The following is a 22,849-nucleotide window of genomic DNA, read 5'->3' as shown; positions in this document are numbered from 1 at the left end:
TGTGTAATATATATTACATATTCCGCCTGGAGTGTAGATATGTTGCACTCTTGCCGGTCCCAAGCCCGGATAAAGGAGGAGGGTTTCTATCATGGAGCAAACCAACCAACGTGGATAAATCCAAAAAGTTATGAAAAAATTACAAAGAAATAATAAATCCGCCCCGATTCATAATGACCTAGACCAGAGGTCGGCAAAGTGCGGCTCCGGAGCCGCATGCGGCTCTTTGGCCCCTTAAGTGCGGCTCTGGCACAAATATCCACCGGCATTTACGCGCCGGATTTAAAAAACAAGGAAATATGGAGCTCTAAATTTGAACGTCTTTGTGTTGATTTGGAAAATTATAATAAAGGTTTGCTAAATTAATAAATAAATTTGGCTCTCAATTTTTTTTTAATCGTTGTAATGTACATATTTGGCTCTTTGGCTAATAAGTTTGCCGACCACTGACCTAGACGATCGAAATCTAGATAAACGATTGGACTTCAATTTTGGAACCTGGAATGTGCAATATTACTACCAGGAAAAATACAAACAATATCGGAAGAAATACTAAAACTCAAGATATATCTAGAAGCCCTACAAGAAATTAGGTGGAAATGCCAAAACCGATCACCGGTTGTAATGCCGTGGAAGAAGAAGAAGAAGAATATGTATATATTATAAATTATACATATAATTATATATAGTTAAATGTAACATCGTATCTTGCTATCAAGTTTTATTATTTATTATTTTTATATATAAAGAAATATGACAACCTTCAACAACAACCAATTGCAAACACCATTGATCAAAAACAAACGGTTTGGTTATTAGGGTTATTTTTGTGTACGATATATGTGATTTTGTATGCATCAAAGAAATCTTGTCGATTTGTAAATTTTTATAACAGGATGTAGGTCAGACGAAGAAAAAATGCGTTGCAGATTTATATATTAAAATTGTCTCAGTGTGAGCATGACCCTGCTTGTCGTTCGCTTGTATAGTGCCGCGCGCGTTCATGTGTGTGTAGGTGTGTGTACGCGAGCCAGCTCGCGGACCGACGAATAGATTTTTTTTTGTTCACTCCATATTTCCAACAATACGACTAAAAATGTTTGTTTATTGATATAATTAGAATGTTTAAACCATGTTAATCATACATATATAATTTTAAAATATAAAAATTGAGTATTTTGCCTGTAATGATGTGTTAAACAGAGTAAGTAGCCAAAAAATTATATCGCTAAAAACGCATGGCGTACAGCGAGTAATTAACAATTTACCGGTCGGCGGTCTAAGGGTGTATTAATAATCTTTTAATAATTTAAATATTTGTAACTTCAATATATCTTTACGAAAGAAATTATTTACACAAATCAGAGTGTAAAATGCTGCTTACTACTCATAATGAAGTATTGCTGAAAACTCATTTGAATCTTCCTACATGTATGGTGTCATAGGCAGATGATGTATTTACAAATCTTTCCATTTAACTGCAGTATCGAATGCAAGGTGTGAACAAGTTATGGGGGCCAATCTAGATTTGTTATGGCCAAAACTGGTCGGCGCAGAAATAGCGGTGTTGTGACGGCTCTCTCTCTTCCGGCAAGCTTGTAAGGGTTCGGACGCGTGCCGTCGCGCGTCCGCCCCATTTTTGTAATGTAATCACTGTAATCTCAAATAAATATACTACTGCAGCGGCTCAATCTGTGTCTCATTGCCAACTGCCATCATCACAGATCCTAAACTGTTGACGCCGACGTGATCCTGAGCACACATATGGAGTCAGACGAAAAATGGCAGACACAGACGCCGCTGCAGTACAAAAAGCCGAGCCGCTGCAAACCCACTTGCTGCCACCCCGCCGGAGCTTCCCTGGATCCGGACTCGAGCTGGCGGACCACCAAGACGATGGGCCTGCGCCTCCGACCATGAGCCGCCATCGTCAGCCGCCGCCGCCGCCGACCACGTGACCCAGGAAGCATCCGGCGCCACCACGCGCCTCCAGCGAGAAGCCACCGAAGTGCTGCCGTAGACCAGGCTCGAGTGGACCACGCGTGACCCGTCACGCACCCGTAGGGCTACGCCCCCGCGACTCCGAGCTCGAACCGCATGTTCGGGGCCCGTCACGCGCGCGCCCTGTGTAGCTGCACCGACGCACCACAGGGCCCCGAAAGGTGCTCCCGGACATGCCCGTTCTTCTCGCGCCCCCTGGAGCCCTACGCGCCGCCCGGGTCTACACGTGTTCCACTCGGCTTGGAGCGAAGCACGCCGCGCGTCACTGGAGGCCGCGCCGCCACACCATACGTCACGACTTTGCTACTTTTGCGCCGCCAGCATTTAAATCAACAGCAGCGCCAAGGCCCCCATACCTCCCCCTGGTTATAGTTCGCAATTGTAAATTGCTAGGGCCGGAGCCGTATGGGGGCCAATCTAGATTTGTTATGGCCAAAACTGGTCGGCGCAGAAATAGCGGTGTTGTGACGGCTCTCTCTCTTCCGGCAAGCTTGTAAGGGTTCGGACGCGTGCCGTCGCGCGTCCGCCCCATTTTTGTAATGTAATCACTGTAATCTCAAATAAATATACTACTGCAGCGGCTCAATCTGTGTCTCATTGCCAACTGCCATCATCACAGATCCTAAACTGTTGACGCCGACGTGATCCTGAGCACACATATGGAGTCAGACGAAAAATGGCAGACACAGACGCCGCTGCAGTACAAAAAGCCGAGCCGCTGCAAACCCACTTGCTGCCACCCCGCCGGAGCTTCCCTGGATCCGGACTCGAGCTGGCGGACCACCAAGACGATGGGCCTGCGCCTCCGACCATGAGCCGCCATCGTCAGCCGCCGCCGCCGCCGACCACGTGACCCAGGAAGCATCCGGCGCCACCACGCGCCTCCAGCGAGAAGCCACCGAAGTGCTGCCGTAGACCAGGCTCGAGTGGACCACGCGTGACCCGTCACGCACCCGTAGGGCTACGCCCCCGCAACTCCGAGCTCGAACCGCATGTTCGGGGCCCGTCACGCGCGCGCCCTGTGTAGCTGCACCGACGCACCACAGGGCCCCGAAAGGTGCTCCCGGACATGCCCGTTCTTCTCGCGCCCCCTGGAGCCCTACGCGCCGCCCGGGTCTACACGTGTTCCACTCGGCTTGGAGCGAAGCACGCCGCGCGTCACTGGAGGCCGCGCCGCCACACCATACGTCACGACTTTGCTACTTTTGCGCCGCCAGCATTTAAATCAACAGCAGCGCCAAGGCCCCCATACCTCCCCCTGGTTATAGTTCGCAATTGTAAATTGCTAGGGCCGGAGCCGTATGGGGGCCAATCTAGATTTGTTATGGCCAAAACTGGTCGGCGCAGAAATAGCGGTGTTGTGACGGCTCTCTCTCTTCCGGCAAGCTTGTAAGGGTTCGGACGCGTGCCGTCGCGCGTCCGCCCCATTTTTGTAATGTAATCACTGTAATCTCAAATAAATATACTACTGCAGCGGCTCAATCTGTGTCTCATTGCCAACTGCCATCATCACAGATCCTAAAAAGTTAAAACTTATTTTGATATATTTGCGAGCTTCAATGGGACAAGATCGTCATAGTAACTTAGCTCTACTAACATTGAAAAAAAAAGTTTAGGAACTGTGATGCTGACGGGTGGCAATTAGACACAGATTAAGCCGCTGCAGTAGTATTTTTATTAAAGATATGAGCTGTTTACATTGTAAAAGGACGGACGCGAGACGATGCGTCCGAACGCCCGGAAGATTGGCCGTGTAGAGAAAATTGCCACGCCAGTGCTACTTAAGTGCCGACCAGTTTTGGCCATAACAAATTTAAATTGGCCCCCATAAAAGCGTTAGAAAAAATTGATTTTTAGTATGTCATAGATCAGTTTACATAAGAAAATCGGGAAAAATTAATATTTAATAAACTGTATATTTAAAAAAAGTGTTAGTCTTGACATATCTATTTACTATTGTTTTGCTATTTTATGTGCTATTTATTTTGATTGAGAGGATATTTATGTACAACAGTTAATTTATCTGCCTAAAAGATTACCTAGTCGTAATGGATAATGTTCGGTAACTACAGTGGCGTAGCTAGGGTATGTGCCACCCGGGGCAATCCTTAAAATTGCCGCCCCCCCCCATGCATTTTTTTGTAGAGTCATAAAATCAGCATTTCTTAAAATGATAAATTGATTATTGTTAAGCCCTTGCTATTCGTAGATTTACATAAATTTTAGTATATTCAGGGTTAAGAACTACACTAGACGATTCCATCGTGAATATGCCGCCCCCAAGCAAGTGCCGCCCCCTCCGCCCCACCATAGCTACGCCACTGGGTAACTATATTTAATGTAATTAAATTTGTTTGTTTTTATATCTATGATTTGCCTTATTATAAATATTATATTTACAGGTAAAAGTTATTTGGCGGACGGGTGGTGATGGGTGGCAAGTAAACACAGATTGTGTCGCTGCAGTATTATTTATTGAAGTATAGTTACGTATTGAAATATTATGTTAAGAGAGGACGTCATTGGGGGGGGGGGGGGGGGAGGGGGCACTTCAAAAATCTGAAATTATGTCCCTGGAAATCAATGAACGAGCCTTCGAGATCCGCCAAAAGAATGTGCTGCCCTCATGATGTCAACAATATCTCTGCTGTCTACCCCCGAGAGTCCTTCCTTTTCGTAATGAGTTAATTTACTCTCCCACACTGGTGTAACGGACCTCCAGTGTGTGGTAGACTGGCGCTCCAACTACAAGGTACAAGGAACATCATGTTATCCTTCCGTTCTTAACAATTATAGTGATGTCAGGAGATTCAATTCATTTTTGCTGGTAAGTAAATTTTTTATTTGTTTTTAATTCAATATGATTATATTATATTTACTTTGAATATTATTATTAAATATTACAAATGACAATATGGCTTATATTTGTACCTTTTAAAGCAAATAAATTTGAATCATGTTATTCGCGTATGAATCACAAGTTTATTATTTATGATTCATTAGACATTTTTTTTCATATGGCTACACTGCTTATCGCTGTCATTGTTTTGACAGTCTGGTAGGTAAAAATTCTTAATGGACTGTAATTTGCGATTCGATTATATAATTTGTAACATTTTACACTATAAATATTTTTCGCAACAATGACATTTGAAAATACACGAATTTGCGAGTAAACAAAATCAAATCAAAGTGATTTTTATATGCAAATGGACAACTTGAACCCGAATGAAAAATATGTGTGGTCTCACTGGGAAACGAAGACCTCGAGAGAAGTCGTCAGGGAAGCTGCCGCCAAGGGGGTATACATCACATTAGCTTATAAATACTTAGAACACAAAAACGGATGGGACAACGCCACAGCGAAAGAATGGTTCACCGCGGAGGTAATATTTGCGTAATAAATATCGTTAATAATCGAATAATCATTACATTTTTTTTTGTAGGTTTTTGCTTGGGTTTTGCAACTGCTTTCTATGAATCAATTTTTTAAAGCTTCTCACGTTTTGAATAAAATTAACGTATCGCCTAGTAAGCATATATTAACTATTGCGTTCGAGTCGACGGATAAGAAATTGCGGGATTATATTAGCGATCAGTTAGTGAAGACAGCTGACGATCTTCAAAAAGACTCGCAAGAGGAATGGCAGAACTATTTGAACAATTGGAATTTGCTCAAACTGTTGGAGAAGTCGTTTGATATTGACGGAATCCCCAAACAGAATAAAGTCTTTGGAAGTGGAAAGGATATTGTCGTAGTGACACTGAGTGATGTTAAACACATCACTGTTAAAAAATTTAGTGAGATGTCTTCAGAATCGAAGAAGAAAATTGCTACTAATTTATTTATAGATAATTTTGGTAATTAAAAATTAAATCATTTTAGCACAAAGATTAAGTATTATTATCTGAAATTAGCTGCAAAAGAAATTTTGCATAAAAAAATTATAAACAAAATCGACTATTTCTTCGAAACAAATGATGCAGCTGAATTCAGCACATCTATTCTTTGTGGCAAAATATTCGTTATTTAATTTAATTATTAGGTATATAATAAATGACATTTTTTTTTAGATTTATCAGTCGAAAGCTTTATAGAGCCTGAATCTTTATGGAATATACTACTACAAAGGAACATGCCCATGATATTAAAAAGATGGATCACTTTATTTTATAATCCAACTGATGAAAATTTGAACAAAGATAAACATTTGTTAAAAGCCGACTCAAATATCTTTGATTCGCCCGAATCATTAAAAAAAGTAGATAGCTTATTATTAAAATGGCCAATAACTGAAACCATGATCAATAGCATATCGGAAAGTAGCTGTTTTGAATTTACAAAACTATACACTTATGACACCCTGTGTTCTTTTGGTGTCATTATAGATGCTGAAAAGAGCGATGTTAAAAGTATATTACAAAGACTATGTAGAACTAAAAACTTAGGCTGCATCGAAAGCGTTATCTCAAAAAATAACGACTTTAACGATTTGATTGTACAGTATTGTATCAATCATAATCTATTATATGCAATGACCGTTTGTTTTAACGAAGAGCGTTCGTCATTTAATTTTGAAGACATAACAAAAAATGGAACACAAAATTGTTTAGATCTGTGGCTATTATATAAACACATTAACAAATCTAAAGATGTTAAGATGTACATTTATTCTATATATGAAACTTGTAAATATCTATCTAAAGACAATCTACCTGAGTACTTATCAGATAATCATGATATAATAATAGCTATGCTTCTATTTGAGAACCGGAATCTATATGAAATATTCAACGAAGATCAATCGTTGGATTTAAATGATATTAAATTTAAATGGAGCAAAAATCTTGCTTCATCTCTACCTCATCTTTATTCAATGTATCAAAGATGGCAGAATAACTCATTTGCAATCAAAAACGATGTGAATGTGTATCAATTATTGTCTGCGTATCAAGGATTGGATATTTCTAAAGTGTTTGAGTATCAAATTTCGCAACAGCAGAGTAAAAGTGTTTCACAGTCCATTGAAAAGTTCATGGAACCGCCGCATTTCGATAACAAACAGTTAGTTCAAAAATACGGTTACAATAAGAAGCTCAACTACCATTATTATCTGAAGCAAAACAGACCCTGTTCGGCCAGTCAATCGTTTATGATTAGACAATATCAAAGCTTCAACAGATTGAACGCAAAAGATATTAGAGACACTTGCAATAATGCACATTCGATGGCTCTACAAAATTGGAATAATCCGATCATAACCTCGGTGTGCGTATCGTTTATTTCAATGATCGGATCCGATTCGATTAAATGCAGAACTCACATATCGATTATTAAGCAGATCGAATCGTATTTAGAAAATGTCGAAAAGATGGATAGATCTAGCATTGCTGAAAAAATAAACAGATTGATCGACGGTTTGATTAAAAACTGTTCGGATACTATTTCTTTAATTTTGATGCTACTCATCAATTATGTAGAGAGTGTTTTAGAATCTCTAATTGATAAAGAAGGAAGCTCAGACTTTGGAAGAATTATATACGAGTGGCAGACTGTTATAAAGTTTGCTTATTTTCACTCACTGCCTCTTCCGGAGCAACCGTTGATTATGTTCGTCACTAAAAAAGACTGGTTATCGTTTCTTATGTTTGCCAACTTATTTAAATATCCTCAAAAAGTTGTGTTGAAACTCTGCCAACAGTTTGATGATAAATTCTTAGTGGAACACATGACTCATGCTATAATATACAATAAGATAATATGCGCTTCTGAAGACGTTACATTGAAATCGAAGAGAATGGATAGACAACAATCGTTCAATCTGATGTCAGATTCTGTGAGCATTTATTTTTATAAAAAAAATTGCTACAAAGATAAGATAATATTTTATTTGTATCGTTATTTAAACATATTTATATCCGAAGCTCTATTTTCAAATATAGATATTCTTGATATATTGTTATTCTGGAGCTGGGCCTTTTATACCCGTACTTATTTTTGCCTATTTAAATATATTTACATAAGATGGATGATGTAATTTTAAATATATACATAATTATTTTATCTTTGTGGCAAAAAGTGTAAAATGTATAATAGTTTAATAATAACATATTTAATAATAATTTTCAGTTAAATAACACTCAAAATGAATTAGATTTTTCAATCATGAGTAATGATCTTTGGGATATAATTTCTAAATGTCACGGTCCGGACGATCCTCCCAGGGCTCTACTGAAAGCTTCGTCATATTTTCATTCACCGATATTGGCATTGATAGCTACATGTTATGAGGTTTAATTGAAAAATAAAATAAAAATGTATTTACCGTTTTAATAATATAATAATTTATAGCCCGATGCAGTTGATGTCTGTTGGGCTCAATGGATGATAACGAGCATGAGCAAGGATATATCTGAACCGCTAATATCTTCCAATGAATTTGATATACAAAACATGACTTTGACCGAAGAACAGATGTTAGACATCATGAAAACTGCTTTAGAGTTTGGATATTATAGGACGCTTCACGAATCTTTACTAATATTTTATAAGGTAAATATTATCACAGTAGTAATATTTATTTATTCTATTAAATATTGTTGTTTTATCATTTTAGGAAAGTCCTCTTTGTTTGATTTTGAAGTTCATAGTAAAAACGGCTCACTATTTCCAATTTGATAGTAATACCATCGAAATATTACGTTCATGTAAGAATATGTGTGGAAGACGACCTTCAATTTCGATTTCTGAACGCTCATGGCTTCCGAAATTTATGAGAAACAGTTTTGTACAAACGGCGTCAGTCAAGCTGCTGGTTTTCGCTTTATGCAAATGTTTCAAGAGCATTTGGCACCAGAAAGAATTTATCGATTGTATTTGTCAAGTCGGTTTCGATAAAAATTGCAATTGTAAGTATTAAATTGAATATCAGAGAACCATTTTTCTTGCCTTGAGATTTTCCTAATATTTTTCAACACAGTCATATGAGGGATATAATTATTTTTTTCAACACTGAATCATGAACTTGATCATTTAGGGACCAATGCATTAACTCATGAATGGCATTATTTCTTGATTTCTCCATCATTACCTTGTTATTATTTTTATTACTCTTATCTAATATTAGATGTTAGTAATAATTCTGGCTACACTTATCCTGTTCACTGCATTTTTAAATAAGGTGGTACTGTTTTTTCCAAACCAATGCCGTAGGTTCTTCAGCCGAGTTGTTATTTTACCTGATCCTCTTTTTCCTTATACCTTGCCTTGGATAGTGGCCAAAGTAAGAGATTTTTCTTCTTTTTATAATCTGTATTAATTCTCCATACTTTTTCATCTGCGACATCACTTTCACATTTTTATACAGCGAACACGTTAAACCTTACCATTCTCATTCTTAAAAGCAAGTTCAAATCGTACCCGCAAAAAACCTTCTTCATTCGAGTGAATGTTGTCTTGGCTTTCTTGATCCAGCATTTTATCTCTAGTCAGAGTCTTCGTCTAGAGTGTATATCAAATAGATGTATTTTTTTGCACTCAAGTCGAGTCATCTTGTGATTTCAAACTGATTATATTATATTTTAGTCTTTAATTGTTTAGGAATTTTGAGCTTTCATGAAAAAACTATGCAAGACTCCCCTTATTAAAAATATCTATTCATAATATTTACTTGGTAATTAGTCGTGTTTTCTTTCCTGCTCAGTGTTGCCATATAGTGAATTTCCAGTCCAGGTCAAAAGCAATAAAATCGTGCCATCGCAGTGAAAACACTCGATTATCAAGCGTGTTTATAACAATATTACGAGTGAGAATCGATTAAAGTGCCGTCGCCGTCGCAGTGGGAACGCTCGTTACCGAGCGTTCGTACAAAGAGAGTTTTTGTCTTAATACGATGATATATTTGCAAAGAAATTAATAAAAAAATGATACATATTCGCATATTATCTTATCGAATAAAATATGTAAGATAATATATTTTATTAATTGAGGTTCAATTTAAATTAATTATGCTCCAAATACCAGAAAATCCAGATTCGCATCATTATTTCTTACTGTCATTTTACCTTTAGTAATACTGTCACTCCTTTCAAATAACAATGACCACACTTATACTCTATTTGCGTTAACACAGTCAGTTGGAGAGCTATTCATAATTGAAAAAGAGATGGCAAGTTTGGGTTTAGGCCTCTACTATTAGCTCTAAAGCACACAATACGGATATACTTCGATATACTTATCATTACTCCGATTGATTAATAAATATAAAAAATACAGTAATGATTTTAATTTTTCTATAAATTTGTTCAAAATATAAACAGGAGTAATGATAAGAAAATCAAACGTACATATATCCGTATCATGTGCTTTAGAGCTAGTAGCAATTATGAATAATGATGAAATGGATAGCTCTCGAACTGACTGTGTTAACACAAATAGTGTATGTTCACTATAATAATTTTTCAGACACATTTCTGACAGTGTTCTTTGGAGCTATCTCTTTATAGTCGGGAGCATTCTTCTCCAGTGTTTGTGATCGATGAAGCAATGCACTATAAAAACTCTTATATAATATATATTAGTTTAAATGAACCTTATGTTGTTTTTTAGTGCCGTGTCCAGATTTTAACAAGCTGAAAAAGTTCTTAACCATATCTATGAAATGTGGAGTTCCGTTGATGTTTGAAAAAATTTGCGACGAAAATTCAACCGAAGCCCAAATAGACTATGTCAACACTTTGATAGATAAAAAGTTTTTCGACGAATCTATGGATTTTGCTAATGTCGCTAATTTATGCAAAGATGATATTTTTATCGCTGAATGGACCGAAAAATACATCCAACTGTTAGAAAAGATCGGACATTTCAACACTGAAGTGCATGTATTAAAGTTTTGGGCTGAATGCTGTTTCACGATGAGAAAGAATAAAGTCAACGTTAAAAAATCTGTGGAATTTCTAAAGAAGAACTGCGATCTAATCAAAAATAAAAATCACAGATTCTACGTGTTGAGATTGATACTCGGTTGCTTCGAGGAATTTAAAAATTTGCTAGACAGTCCAGACTCGAACAGAAGAGATTCGATAGAGCACGAGATGTGGAAAACTTTTCTAGAATCCGAAGATTCGTCATCGATTTTCCTCGCCAGCATAGACGATACCTTTAATTATATACTGGAACTCAATGTAGATTCAAACGATCTACTGTCGGAAAACATTTCAACTTCCACTTCATACAAATGGTTCAATTTGAATTTAGTTGAAATTAAAATGCAAGCTAATTTGTCATCGATGTCGATAGTGGACGAGTGCTTATCAAGCGACGAATCGATGAAGTTGATTCGATGCATTGAGTGCCTTTTAGATAATGGTCTAATAGCTGAAGCTTGGAGGATTAATAAATTATTTAAAGTTTCACAAGAGTACACCAATCGTACCAAAATAATCGAAATTGTAGAATCTTGTTTAATGATTGCTGAAGGATCGTTATCGCCGTACGAGTTAACAGATATCATCCGTTCTTATGTTACTTTGCCAGGTATTAATTTATTTATTTTATGCAATTATTTAAGGTATAACATTTTAACGTATTATATAATATAGATTCACAATTATCAGATGGTAGCATCGAAGAACTGGTGATAGTATCTGATAAGGAAGAAGATGGGACTCAGTTGGCCGGTAAAAAAGACGCCGATACACTCACAGTGTTGGATACAGTAGCTGTTCGATTGTGCTGCAAGCTTTTGAAGCAAATTTCAGATTATTACAGAATAGCCTTGCAGATTGGATGGACTTATGACAAAGTATTGAAATATGACGGTAATCCATTAGAATTGATCAATTTCTTGAGCGGAAGGAGCCGAATGCCATTGTCCAAGATTGTTCTTCGAACATATGAAATTCAATCGCAAAAGGTTATTATTGTTATTTAGTAAACGTTTATACTTGATTTAATATTTTTCACATGAAGATAAAGTTTGTTTGGAATGAGTCTCAATTTTTTCTGTATTTTTATAATATAAATATAATAATAATTTAATAACTTTCAGGTGATGGATTATTTGAGCTTAGAAATAGCCAATGCTATTATATCTTCACATTTGACTAGAACATCGGGCTTTAAACAAAAGGAATACTTCCGATACACTTTATGGGGTTATCCGTTGGATACTGACTTTGAAATGTTTTTAAGTATGTGTCCGGATAAAAATGCAGTTTTGGGAAAATTATTACTGGAATATCTCAGTGCTTTTCGAAAGCTGTGCAAATGCTCCGTTCAAAATGCTATCAAAATTCCCGACGACTCCAGTCCGACTAATGCCAGTAATGAAGACTATCATGATATAGAGCAGGAAGAAGTTGAGAGTGGAAGCGAATATGGTGAAAGCACTATAAGTTCTATTTTGCCACTGTTCAAAGCTTTCACTAGAAGATCCAATGAAAATCTGTCAACAATAAGTAGCTCGACGGCGACTAAGAGTTTTATTCTGAAAAAGAAGGATAGAAGGCCGCAATTGGATATTATATCTTGTACGAATATACGTATCTCACCAAGCGTTAAATCAAATATAATGGCTATTATGAAGAATACGAAATTGTCAACGAAAGAGGTTAGTATTTTTTATATAACTATAAAAGCAACCGTGATTATGCTTTATTTTATATTTTCAGATCAATGTCATATCTATTGAGCTTTTGGTATTGGCTCATGAATGTTTTTCTTCAGTTTGCGACACAGAAGGAATAGCTACAATCTTACGATCAGCTCAAACATTGACGTCTCAAATGTTAGCGGCACGTTCTTGGAGATTGATGGTGCGCTTGTTAACTGGCATTGCACGATACACAGAAATGGCATACATATTCCAAATACTAAGAGACAACGATCAATTTGAGTTCTTATTGGGGCAGTTCAGTTATATACTAGGCCGGAATGAGGAAAAGATCAATAATTTTAAATTGGGTAACGATCAAAGTCTTTATATAATAATATAATAACGATATGTTTAATATGATATATTATTTTTTAAGGTTTATTGGAGTTTTTAAAGAAGCACTGTCCTGGCGATACTGATATATATTGCATGGTCGCTTTACATTTTTTGATGTTTTCCGAAGCGGCCGACGTTAAAAAGAAGCAAGCCAACGATTTGATAGTGGCGACGAAGCAAATGGCTCTTGATTCAATGAAAGTTTTGAAAAAAAGGAATACGCCTCAACCTGAATGGATCATCTTGGCCGAAAATGATAGTACCCGTTTGTTGCTGGACACGGCTTTAGTTCATTGTTCAGAAGGAGCCGAGTTGTATGCAAAAGCCGGATGTTACGGAGCCGCTCGTGAAACAGCCGCTTTTGCTCAATTGATCGCCTTGCAAATCTCACTTTTGCGAAAACCACCAACCAAGTGTTTGTTTGATCTCAACCATAGTCAGAAGCGTTCAGTTTTGGAGAGTTATTTAGGGTGAGTTTGATAAATTATTAATATACAGCTCAAAGACGTCGTTTCAGTATTTTTCAGGGGATTCAAAAGTTGGCCATAAAATAAAATCGTTCTATCACAGTGGAAAGCATATCTAAACCAATTTTTTACCAATAGGAGAGCGCTAAAAACAATTATCCCTTCTCAGAAGTCAAAAATCCACGCCAAAAGCAATAAAATCGTTTCGATGCCGTCACGATTTTATTACTTTTGACGCGAATTTTTTACTAACGAACTTAAAAATATCGAAGAAAGTCAACAAACCAGTATGACCATGGAAGAAGTGCTTAAAACATGACAATTGAAGAAGCATTAAATGAATCACAGATGACTCGATAAGTTTTAAATTGAAACAAGACCGGCTTACAAAAAAAAGAGTTGAATGACAGATGTACTAGTTCTAGATCTTAAGATAAAAATAATATGAAGAATTACATAATAAAGTTGAATAATTATCTAAAGCATGTGAATAAAAGAGTTACTTATATTTATATTGTTTTTTAATACATTTTTCTTTCCTATTATAGGTTTATGGAAGGTTTAGTTTATGCCAATACTAGTGACGTCGGTGCAAGTGGTTGGATATCGGAATGGAAGGACATTGTCTATGAGAGAGTGATTAAAGGAGATCAACCTTTCACAAAAGATATTGGATTATATAGACCTGACATAGCTGTTTATGTAATTGAAAGGTATTTAAAATTCTGTATGCATTCGCTATATTATTAAGCTTTTATTTAATATAAATTTTTAAGGTTTGATCTACAAAAAGATGCATCAACTCCGGATCCACCGTCGATATTTGAATTACGTCAACTGTTCAAGTTATTGAATTGACTGTTTTAATGTTAAGTTTAATGTCATATTTTATTATTAAAAATTTGCTTAGCATAATTATTTACCATGAATGCTTCCACGTGTTGACTAAAAGCCATTTGAATATACTTTTTTAGATGTGAATGACTGATTAAATGAATTATTGATTAACTATACTAACAAAGATATTATCTAATAAAATTATTAATCCATCAATCATATATAATCATTTTTTAATAATATTATTTAGTTTGTTCCAAATAAATATATATTTTATATACTATGTATCCATATATTGTTTAAAAAAATATGTAAATAAATAATTTTATATCGTTTTTTTTTTGTAAAATAAATTAATCTGTGATATATTATCAAGGCTTTAAATATTAATTGGTGTATATCAAGTAGGATTAAATGGCATTATTTTATAAATTCACAATAAATATTTACAATTATTATAAACATATTTTTTTATTTGTAATAAAAAACGGTTTGTTATTTATCATTTTTTAATACAGTAGTCTAATATATAAAAAAATATATAACTTCATTGTTTTTCCGGATGTTGTGGTAACATTTTTTTTACATATCCATAAACTTTCAGTGATATTTAACATTAAGGACATCGTTGTTTCAATAAATTAAACATAGGATTAAACGTGAATATGTGAAATTAGTTCATAATAGAGAAGAATTATTTGGTAAGCCAAGATTACCCGACAATAACAAAACTATCCTATTGAGATACATTTTTAAAGTCACAGTCATGGTAATACAAAGTTTCTCAAGAAAATAAAAATTAAATGCATATACTCTGTGTTAATATATTCTCTGCATTTAATAATAAATATGAATTAAATAGATTTTTTTTTTAATTATACAACATAAAGAAAATTCATATATGACTTATACAAATCTTCTGACATTCTCATTCATGCATACAAATAATTACATAATGGACGGTTAAGTTTGATAAAAATTGGTTTATATTGCGTACATGTCGAATAAAACACCAATATGTATCAATATCTTATCGAATAATAAATAAACGCTTTTACAAAAAACTCCGATACGGAAAACCACACTACAACATTAATTTATTATATAATATTTATATATACACTTAAAATCACAGCTTTATTTTTGAGCTATATGTTTCACTTCAACTTGAAATGTAATACGATAATAATAAAAAAATGTCTAATTATTAGGAACATCTAAACGAATGTGAAGCGAATTACAAAAAAAAAATAGTCAGTCGGATCTTCAGATGTGTGTTATTTGATACATTTGCTTTTCGTTCAGTATTGTGTTCATCGTTTTGTTTACGTTGAATGGTAAATGATCGAGCAGCATCCTGGGCATCACTTGTAGCTCCATAAAATCTTCGGGGATAGCCCATCTCATTTCATACGTGGGCTCTTGTATTTTCACTTTTCTGAAATTTTTATTGAAAGTATTTTTATGTTATTTTTTAAGAAATCTGTCTCAAAATGCCATACTCACTTTTCAATACCGATTCTTTTCCTTCTTGCAATATGAAGAATTTTACCTGGTGTGTATAATCTAACTTTGGAAAATCTTCGTAGAAAAACGTTTTTCGACAGTACTGTTGTATCCTATTAAGAATTGAAAAGTTAATTAAAAAAATATTTAACATAAAAGTAATAAAGAAACATGTTTAAAATACTGTAGCCGTTTGAAAAAATGTACCAAAAAATAAGCATTTAAAAAAATACAAAAAGGACTGTTTAGATATCACAAGAACTATTGATGTTACATATAGGATTATGTATAATTCACATAAGCAAAATATTGTATGAATCAATCCTCAAGATAAATCAATATTCAAACAAAATATTATATGAGAACCTCCAGAAGTAGAAATCGTCACAGATTAAAAAACGTAAATTAAGAACGTTCACTGCTGAAAAGATTCAGCTATTAAGCTATACCCATTATTATTATGGTCAACATATTTTTATCAAATCTGACAAGATATTTGCCCTTAAAGAATATATATCATTGTCGCATCTATAGATCGACACTATAAAAATAAACAGTAGCGGAGATTGACCACACAACTAATTGGTCGAAATAAAACAGTCAACCATACACCATTATATACAATATAATGAATCGATTCAGTATGGTGATTCATTCTTGCAATGCCTATGTTCATGTAGACTTCAAATCTGCAGCCAAATTAAAGATAAGTCGATGGTTTTGTGACGTCTTCAGAGAGAGGCATTCTGTATTGACCAGATCGTATGTAGCAGCGATTCCAAAGCCATGACCACCCATCGGAATTGTCGTATTAACATGTTCTAAGCTCAAAGGTCTTTGAAGTATATGATCAGCGAATGTCAGTTGTTATGGTCGAGATCAGATCAGCTGACTTTCGAGGTCAGTCGACGAGAAGATTAATCATTCGTCGACCGACCAGTTGTAGAGCTTCGCTTATGTCTGGATTCAACAGAATCAGAGAATAAATACATCTCATAGTTAGTGAGCTTCAGAATCATTGATTTTATACTGGAATTCTAACCTCTTATATAGAGGAGTAAATCTAATCCTTGATCTCACAATTTTGGCTTCCCCTGCAGGTGTAAATTTGAACATTCCAATTTTATAGTAGCAAAATCTCTGATTTAATAATAATGGGATTTTATTTCCCTTTTGGTGTGACAATCTCGATTCAGATTAGTTTTTGTCAATGGCTTGTTTGTTTTATTTAATTTTTTTTTATAGCTTTGTTACCATGCTCGTGTAAACTTAAATTAATGCTTGAGAAATAGAAGAGGTAGAGGGTTTTTTAACTCTTTCCCCCAAGATAGTATAACAAATGTTGGAACACTGCCTCAGAGTGGTCACTCCACATTCTACTTCCGACTATATTTTAGCTCAACAAATCGGTCGTTATTTTTTTATGTATCATCAACAATTCACAAAACATCTCAAAAACACCACATTCTTAGATTATCTTTTCAAACAGCTGCTTTGCCGACTAAAACGGTGTAATACAGTTTCAATGGATTGAATTAAAGTTTATACTTTATAGTAAAGATTCAATAAAAAATAGAGTTTAATAAGCAACTTACTAGCAAAGGATCGTGTCCGTTATCAGCGGCAGTACTTTCTAAGTCTTCTGGATCTCTCCAAGTAGATTCTAAATCTCTAGTGGGTACTCCAAATAATGCGTAACCGAAACCATTCAGCATTATTCGATACTGCAGAGAAAAGATCAATATGAAAATCAATTATATTTTATTACATTTAAAATAGTTTACCTTTGGTAATTTTGTGGCGTGGATCGTCTGCATAACTTTGGTACGCAAATTTTCTGCACTGTCCACGCTCAACCTCATCACTAAATCATCACCGACTCCCACAGTAAACACAAAGTTTTCTGTGAATCTTGCAGCTTCTCTACTGAGCACGCCAGCTAAGAAAATATTTTATAAATTAGATAAGAATAAAATACTCGAAAGCATTATTGATATATCTTACCAGGAGTTGAGAAAGCGTAGACTCGTAAGTCCGGATATTTATGCCTGAGTTTTACTGCAACTAAAACTGCAACACCAGCTCCAAGACTATGACCTGAAATATGTAATTATAGTTATAGTTATAAAACAATTGGTAATTGTACTTCTTGTATTGCCGGAGATACATAATTTATAGCGAGCACCTAATACAGCGATACTCAACCTGCAGCCCACCAAGCTTTTGTGTGTGGTCCAATACTTATATTGCAACCAAATATTTTCAAACATCTGGAATTGTTTTTAAAACTTTAAATTACACCGGAACAATCGTTCACTTAGACAAGTAGGAATAACTTCCGACCATCAGCGGTTTTTTCTCTTCCTTTATTTCAGTAATTCATCAGGGACGTCATTTTAGCTTTCTCCAGAGGGGGAGGGGGGGGGCAAAAATTGGCCAGTCAATGGTCGTTTTTTTATATTTCTATATTATTAAGATTCATAGTATTTTATTATAAAACGTGCATTTTTCTGTCCAAATTCAAGGGGTCCCTGTTTAGAATCCACGCAAAAGCCAGTGGGATATTAAGACTTTTTATTACAATATTTTGAATGAAGCATATCTAAACTGAATTTTGACCAAAATACAATTATCCCTTCTCAGAAGTCAAAAATCCATGTCAAAAGCAATAAAATCGTGCCGTCGCCATCGTAGTGGGAACGCCCGAAGATTTTAAGGAGGGTCTAAAACCTTTAGAGAAACTCGTCTATGTTTACTGCGAAAGGTTTTAAGGAGAGTTTGGGGTGTTCTAAATAAACTCTCGGTAAAATCAGCTCAAAGACGTCGTTTCAGCATTTTCCAGAAGATTCGCACTGGAAAGCACTGGAAAGCAAATTTAAACCAAATTTTGCCCAATAGGAAAGCGCAAAAAACAATTATCCTTTCTCAGAAGTCAAAAATCCACGTCAAAAGCAATAAAATCGTGCCGTCGCTGTCATGGCACGATTTTATTGCTTTTGACTTCTGAGAATTGATAATTGTTTTGTGATCTCCTATTGACCAAAATTCAGTTTGAATATATTTTGACCAATACTCTCATATTAGAAGTCCAAGTTTATGTTAGTTCGCAATTTTTCTTTTTGTATTGTATTGTGTATTTTTATTTTGTATTGTATCGTGTATTAGAATATTTTTTTGCAATTTTTTTTTATTTATATTTTTTTATTTGCACATTATATTATGCTGCGGCCCGTGTAACATAGTAAACATCTGTATTTAACCCGGAGGAAAAAAAGGCTGAGTATGACTGCCCTAATAGGTTGTAACATATATTTTAATTGAGCTTTCTTGTGATTAGTGAGTCCTAGCGTTTTTGTAAAATTTTAAACATGACATGGATAAAATCAAGACCATGATTGATAGTAAAGTTATGATAGCTGTTTGAGGATACTTGATGTTGGCCGGGTACTAAACGTTACTACTGTAAGATCGGTCACATGTCTTCAATTCATATGACCGTTCAATTGAATAATTTATAGTATTTTAGACAATCTATCCTTACCTACAACCAAATATGTGCTTCTTATTATCAATTAACACCATCAATATTACTATTGTAACCAGTTTTATGTCTATCATTATTTAGTTTTAAAGGATACTAATAACTAGAGCTCGTATATATTAAATCTATATGTCTAAGTTAATTACCTGTAACTACAAGTGTATATTGCGGATACTGGTAAAACGCTCTCTCCAGTAAGGAATGCAGTTTTTGAACCAACTTATTAGCACCCATAGCCATTCCTTTATGTGCTGAAGTGTCCGGCGGTAATCCAAAGGCTTCAAATTTTTCAGAACCAGCTGTTAAATCCGTAAATATGTCTCGAAGCGACATGGAACCTCTGACGGCTACGACTATACTTCTCGTTTTATGATCGGCTATTACACAAAATGGCAACTGAAAATAACAAAAGTTATTATTTTAATTGTTGATGAGCTATTATATGTTACACAATAATAACTCACTTCAAAAACGTGATTTTTAAATGAAGCAAACAGAATATCCTCTGATGGTAGACCAGATAAGAATCTAACTCCGGCTAAATTACACATGCAGCAATTATCATCAGTGACGACTCTTGATTTGGGTCTATAAATACAAATTGTATTTTAATATCGTTTTATGGTTATGTAGTCATTAGTAATATATATATAGAATTAAAGCAAATAATAGGTATTTTTAATATTTTTTAATACCGATAAGTTACCTTACCTACAACAACCGCAACAGGTTGCATAACGTATGAGTTTACATATCCCAGTCATACAGTTTGTAAACATAACGTATGGCCAACCGTACGACGATGTAGACAGTTTAAGAAAATGTATAGCATCTTTCAGGTTCATCCATGTAGGAGCATCAGAAAACACTTTATTAACGTCTGAAAAAATATAATCTGATATTTTTATTCTATATAATATAGATATAGCTTTCTGTTAATATATTATCAAGTGAAATATGGCCAACGGCCATCGTTGACAGACTAGTAAAATAATTATAATTAAATCATTGCTTTTTAATACATGTAATATATTTTTATTTTACTTCTTCAAAAGTTAGATAAAGTAATTAAATGAATTTATTTACCACCTTTGTGTAAATATCTTTTTAGTTTTAATTCTCTTCCGTGATATACCGAAATTAACATGTTTAGCACTAGACATCTAATGATACTGTACCTGTAGAATATATCGGCTCGTCTTCGTTTATCATTTGTATTCTCCTGGTTTCCCTAGTTTCTCTCTTTTGTCTGACCCTCAAGAGAATACATCCAGCCATTATATCAGATGGAACCAGATCAGTTGTCCGAAATATGGCACTCAAAAGAGCTGAAAGTTAATATGGATGTTAATTAAATACACGTTTTACTCATGTTTGATTAATACAAATATTACCAGCAACTTGTTGAAATGCCTCATCACCATACTCGTCTTTTTTAAGGCAGCAACAAGCCCATCTGAATCTCCTCGACCATAAACCGGTCACTTTCTTGTGATGCTTTGACTGACTAGGAGTATCAAAGCTCTCACCGTATTTGACAGAACCGAGTGGATCGAATACGATGAAAAGTCCAAAGACGGTTAGAGCGAACAGTACCCAATTAAATACTACAATTCCTGGAACGATCATAAAACATATTAATATTTCGTATTAACAGTTGATAAAAATAAAAAAATGACGTTACATATACAAATAATTGGTAAATAGAAAACCATAGATAAAGTCAATGTGAAAATGAGAAAGAATCAAGAATCGTTAAAGAAAACAGACCGTCGAACACATATTATACTTTAATACCACAATACTATGGTCAAAAAGACAAAAAGATCTCTGACGACTGATTTAGTAACGTTGTGATGAGATAAGATTGATTATTTATTGAAGAGTGTAAAGGCAAGAAAAATAATACATTATACCTTGTATGACTATCTTAGGGAATTCGTCAACTGGCGTGCACGGAATTAATTTGCAGAATATCCACACTGTTCCCAGGACATTCAGGAGGACTTCTGGTAATATAAAAGCGACTCTAAAACAATAATTGAGTTAAGATATGTTCAAACAATTGTGTTATGTTCAATATAATAGTGATGCTTTAGCATACTTTATGGTGAGTAAGGGAGCTACGTATTTTCTGGAGTCTGTGTCTGTGATTGTACCACGTGCTGAATGGCAAGCAAGTGCGGCTAGCAATATCATAAGTACACCTTGGAGTAACAGCAGGCCCCCGAGGTAGGCCCTCACGTATATTCCACTCTCGCAACTCGACGTCGATGGCAAGATCACTTCGCAAGCCAATGCGGTTAAGACTAGCCTGAAAATATAATTAAATATATTATAATACATATAAAAATAAAAGTGTGTCTTTAGAACCAGATTTTATCTATAAAGCAATTCTTGGAAAAATCTTGGGTATATGGCATTATAAATTTTCAATAATTGTGTTCGAAAGTTAGTAATATATTAAAATACCTTTCATATTGAGCAACATCAAATTAATTAGAATGTAAGGTTGTTACAAAAATCAACATAACTTCATTTTAGATAAGGAAATCGTTAATATCTAATGATTTCCTTTCAATGATCTTTTATGGTTTATATTATAATAATCAATAAAAAACTTAAACGGAAAAATAAATTATGATTTCAATAACCTTTTGTATTAGCATTTGGAATTTTGAATTCACATTTAGCTAATATATTAATATTATTTAATTTAATGCTATCCGAGGCCTCCAAAAGTCATCATAATGGTTGACGTGAAGTCACTTTTTTTATTCAAAGCTATAAATCAAACAAACGGTTTGATTTATAACTGAAAAAATACGTACATATTAAATATATATATATTAATATAGTAATATTATTTATTTATTTAAAAGTCCAGAAGCTTTTATAGATTTTTTAAAGATTTATTGTGGCGCAGAAAGTATGACCTAATTTATGTTGTCTATAACTTTACAAAATAAAATAAAAAACTGAATTTTATTGTTTCATATTTGTATTGGGGCTTTTAAATCTCGTAACAGAACGGAAAATGATGTTAGTTAAATGTGATGCAAAATTTAGTAATTTTTACAGGTTTTTTCAAAAAAACTGCTGGCGTTATGTCGTCTGTTTCCTGTAGAATTTTCTACTTCAAGGCCTTTATAGTAGTTTGGTGACGTGAATTAATGACTTCAAATAGACCACAGTAAAAAAGTCTGGGACTGTCATATCTTGCGATCTTGCTAGTCACGGCAAAACGCCAAAATATGGTCAGGTCTCCCTCGTGCAGTAGTGATGTAGCTATCGAGAGGAATGTTTCTTTCACTCTTTTGCAAATTGATATAAGAAGTAAAACGGTTAATACTAGATCGAAATTCTGTTCTAATAGAACATTTGTTGAATAAGAAATGGATGACTAAGTTATATATTGTATTAAAATGTTGGACATACTCAGTCTTTTCTATGCACTTAATATTTCCTTCTAAGGGACATTATGAAATAAGACGTTTTGGTATGGC

The 22,849-nt window shown here is 34.7% G+C and overlaps 2 protein-coding genes across 4 annotated transcripts in view; one reads left to right on the top strand and one right to left on the bottom strand.

Moving 5' to 3' along the window:
- The first annotated feature begins 5,033 nt into the window (after positions 1–5,033).
- LOC148237141 (spatacsin) lies at positions 5,034–14,517 on the top strand. Of its 3 annotated transcripts, none has more exons than XM_088183756.1 (13): positions 5,034–5,387; positions 5,448–5,862; positions 6,076–7,838; positions 8,132–8,293; positions 8,354–8,554; positions 8,619–8,910; positions 10,610–11,536; positions 11,617–11,915; positions 12,051–12,611; positions 12,673–12,964; positions 13,033–13,462; positions 14,008–14,172; positions 14,236–14,517. In XM_088183756.1, the coding sequence occupies exons 1-13, from the start codon at positions 5,205–5,207 to the stop codon at positions 14,315–14,317; spliced, it is 5,772 nt and encodes a 1,923-aa protein (XP_088039882.1). In that variant the 5' UTR covers positions 5,034–5,204; the 3' UTR covers positions 14,318–14,517. The 3 variants fall into 3 exon arrangements, with proteins under 3 accessions (XP_088039882.1, XP_088039881.1, XP_088039883.1); XM_088183755.1 differs by having other exon boundaries at positions 11,602–11,915; XM_088183757.1 differs by lacking the exons at positions 10,610–11,536; positions 11,617–11,915; positions 12,051–12,611; ... (2 more) ...; positions 14,008–14,172; positions 14,236–14,517 and adding an exon at positions 10,466–10,601.
- A 915-nt stretch (positions 14,518–15,432) lies between these two features.
- Positions 15,433–22,849, bottom strand: part of LOC148237140 (diacylglycerol lipase-beta-like) — a 45,293-nt gene continuing 37,876 nt past the window's right edge. The window contains exons 3-14 of the mRNA XM_088183758.1: positions 21,448–21,657; positions 21,260–21,372; positions 20,738–20,959; positions 20,522–20,671; positions 20,055–20,223; positions 19,808–19,931; positions 19,490–19,739; positions 17,807–17,899; positions 17,587–17,741; positions 17,398–17,526; positions 15,803–15,915; positions 15,433–15,734 (exon numbers count right to left, since the gene is read on the bottom strand). Of these exons, the coding sequence (XP_088039884.1) occupies positions 15,563–15,734; positions 15,803–15,915; positions 17,398–17,526; positions 17,587–17,741; positions 17,807–17,899; positions 19,490–19,739; positions 19,808–19,931; positions 20,055–20,223; positions 20,522–20,671; positions 20,738–20,959; positions 21,260–21,372; positions 21,448–21,657 (1,900 nt within the window). The 3' untranslated portion in view covers positions 15,433–15,562. The remainder of the gene's footprint in view (positions 15,735–15,802; positions 15,916–17,397; positions 17,527–17,586; positions 17,742–17,806; positions 17,900–19,489; positions 19,740–19,807; positions 19,932–20,054; positions 20,224–20,521; positions 20,672–20,737; positions 20,960–21,259; positions 21,373–21,447; positions 21,658–22,849) is intronic.

This window comes from Plectrocnemia conspersa, unplaced genomic scaffold (assembly GCF_051122295.1).
Source record: "Plectrocnemia conspersa isolate PC_06_02 unplaced genomic scaffold, ASM5112229v1 ptg000003l, whole genome shotgun sequence".
Classification (NCBI taxonomy): domain Eukaryota; kingdom Metazoa; phylum Arthropoda; class Insecta; order Trichoptera; family Polycentropodidae; genus Plectrocnemia; species Plectrocnemia conspersa.
The sequence above is the reverse complement of the archived record's forward strand: the minus strand, read 5'-3'. Positions and strand labels throughout refer to the sequence as shown.

Excerpts from the sequence above, each read along its gene's own strand:
- LOC148237141 (XM_088183755.1), top strand. The coding sequence starts at position 5,205 with ATGCAAATGGACAACTTGAACCCGAATGAAAAATATGTGTGGTCTCAC. Across the intron at positions 8,555-8,618 it reads CTTTACTAATATTTTATAAG|GAAAGTCCTCTTTGTTTGAT; the intron begins GTAAATATTATC and ends TTATCATTTTAG. Across the intron at positions 11,916-12,050 it reads ATGAAATTCAATCGCAAAAG|GTGATGGATTATTTGAGCTT; the intron begins GTTATTATTGTT and ends AATAACTTTCAG.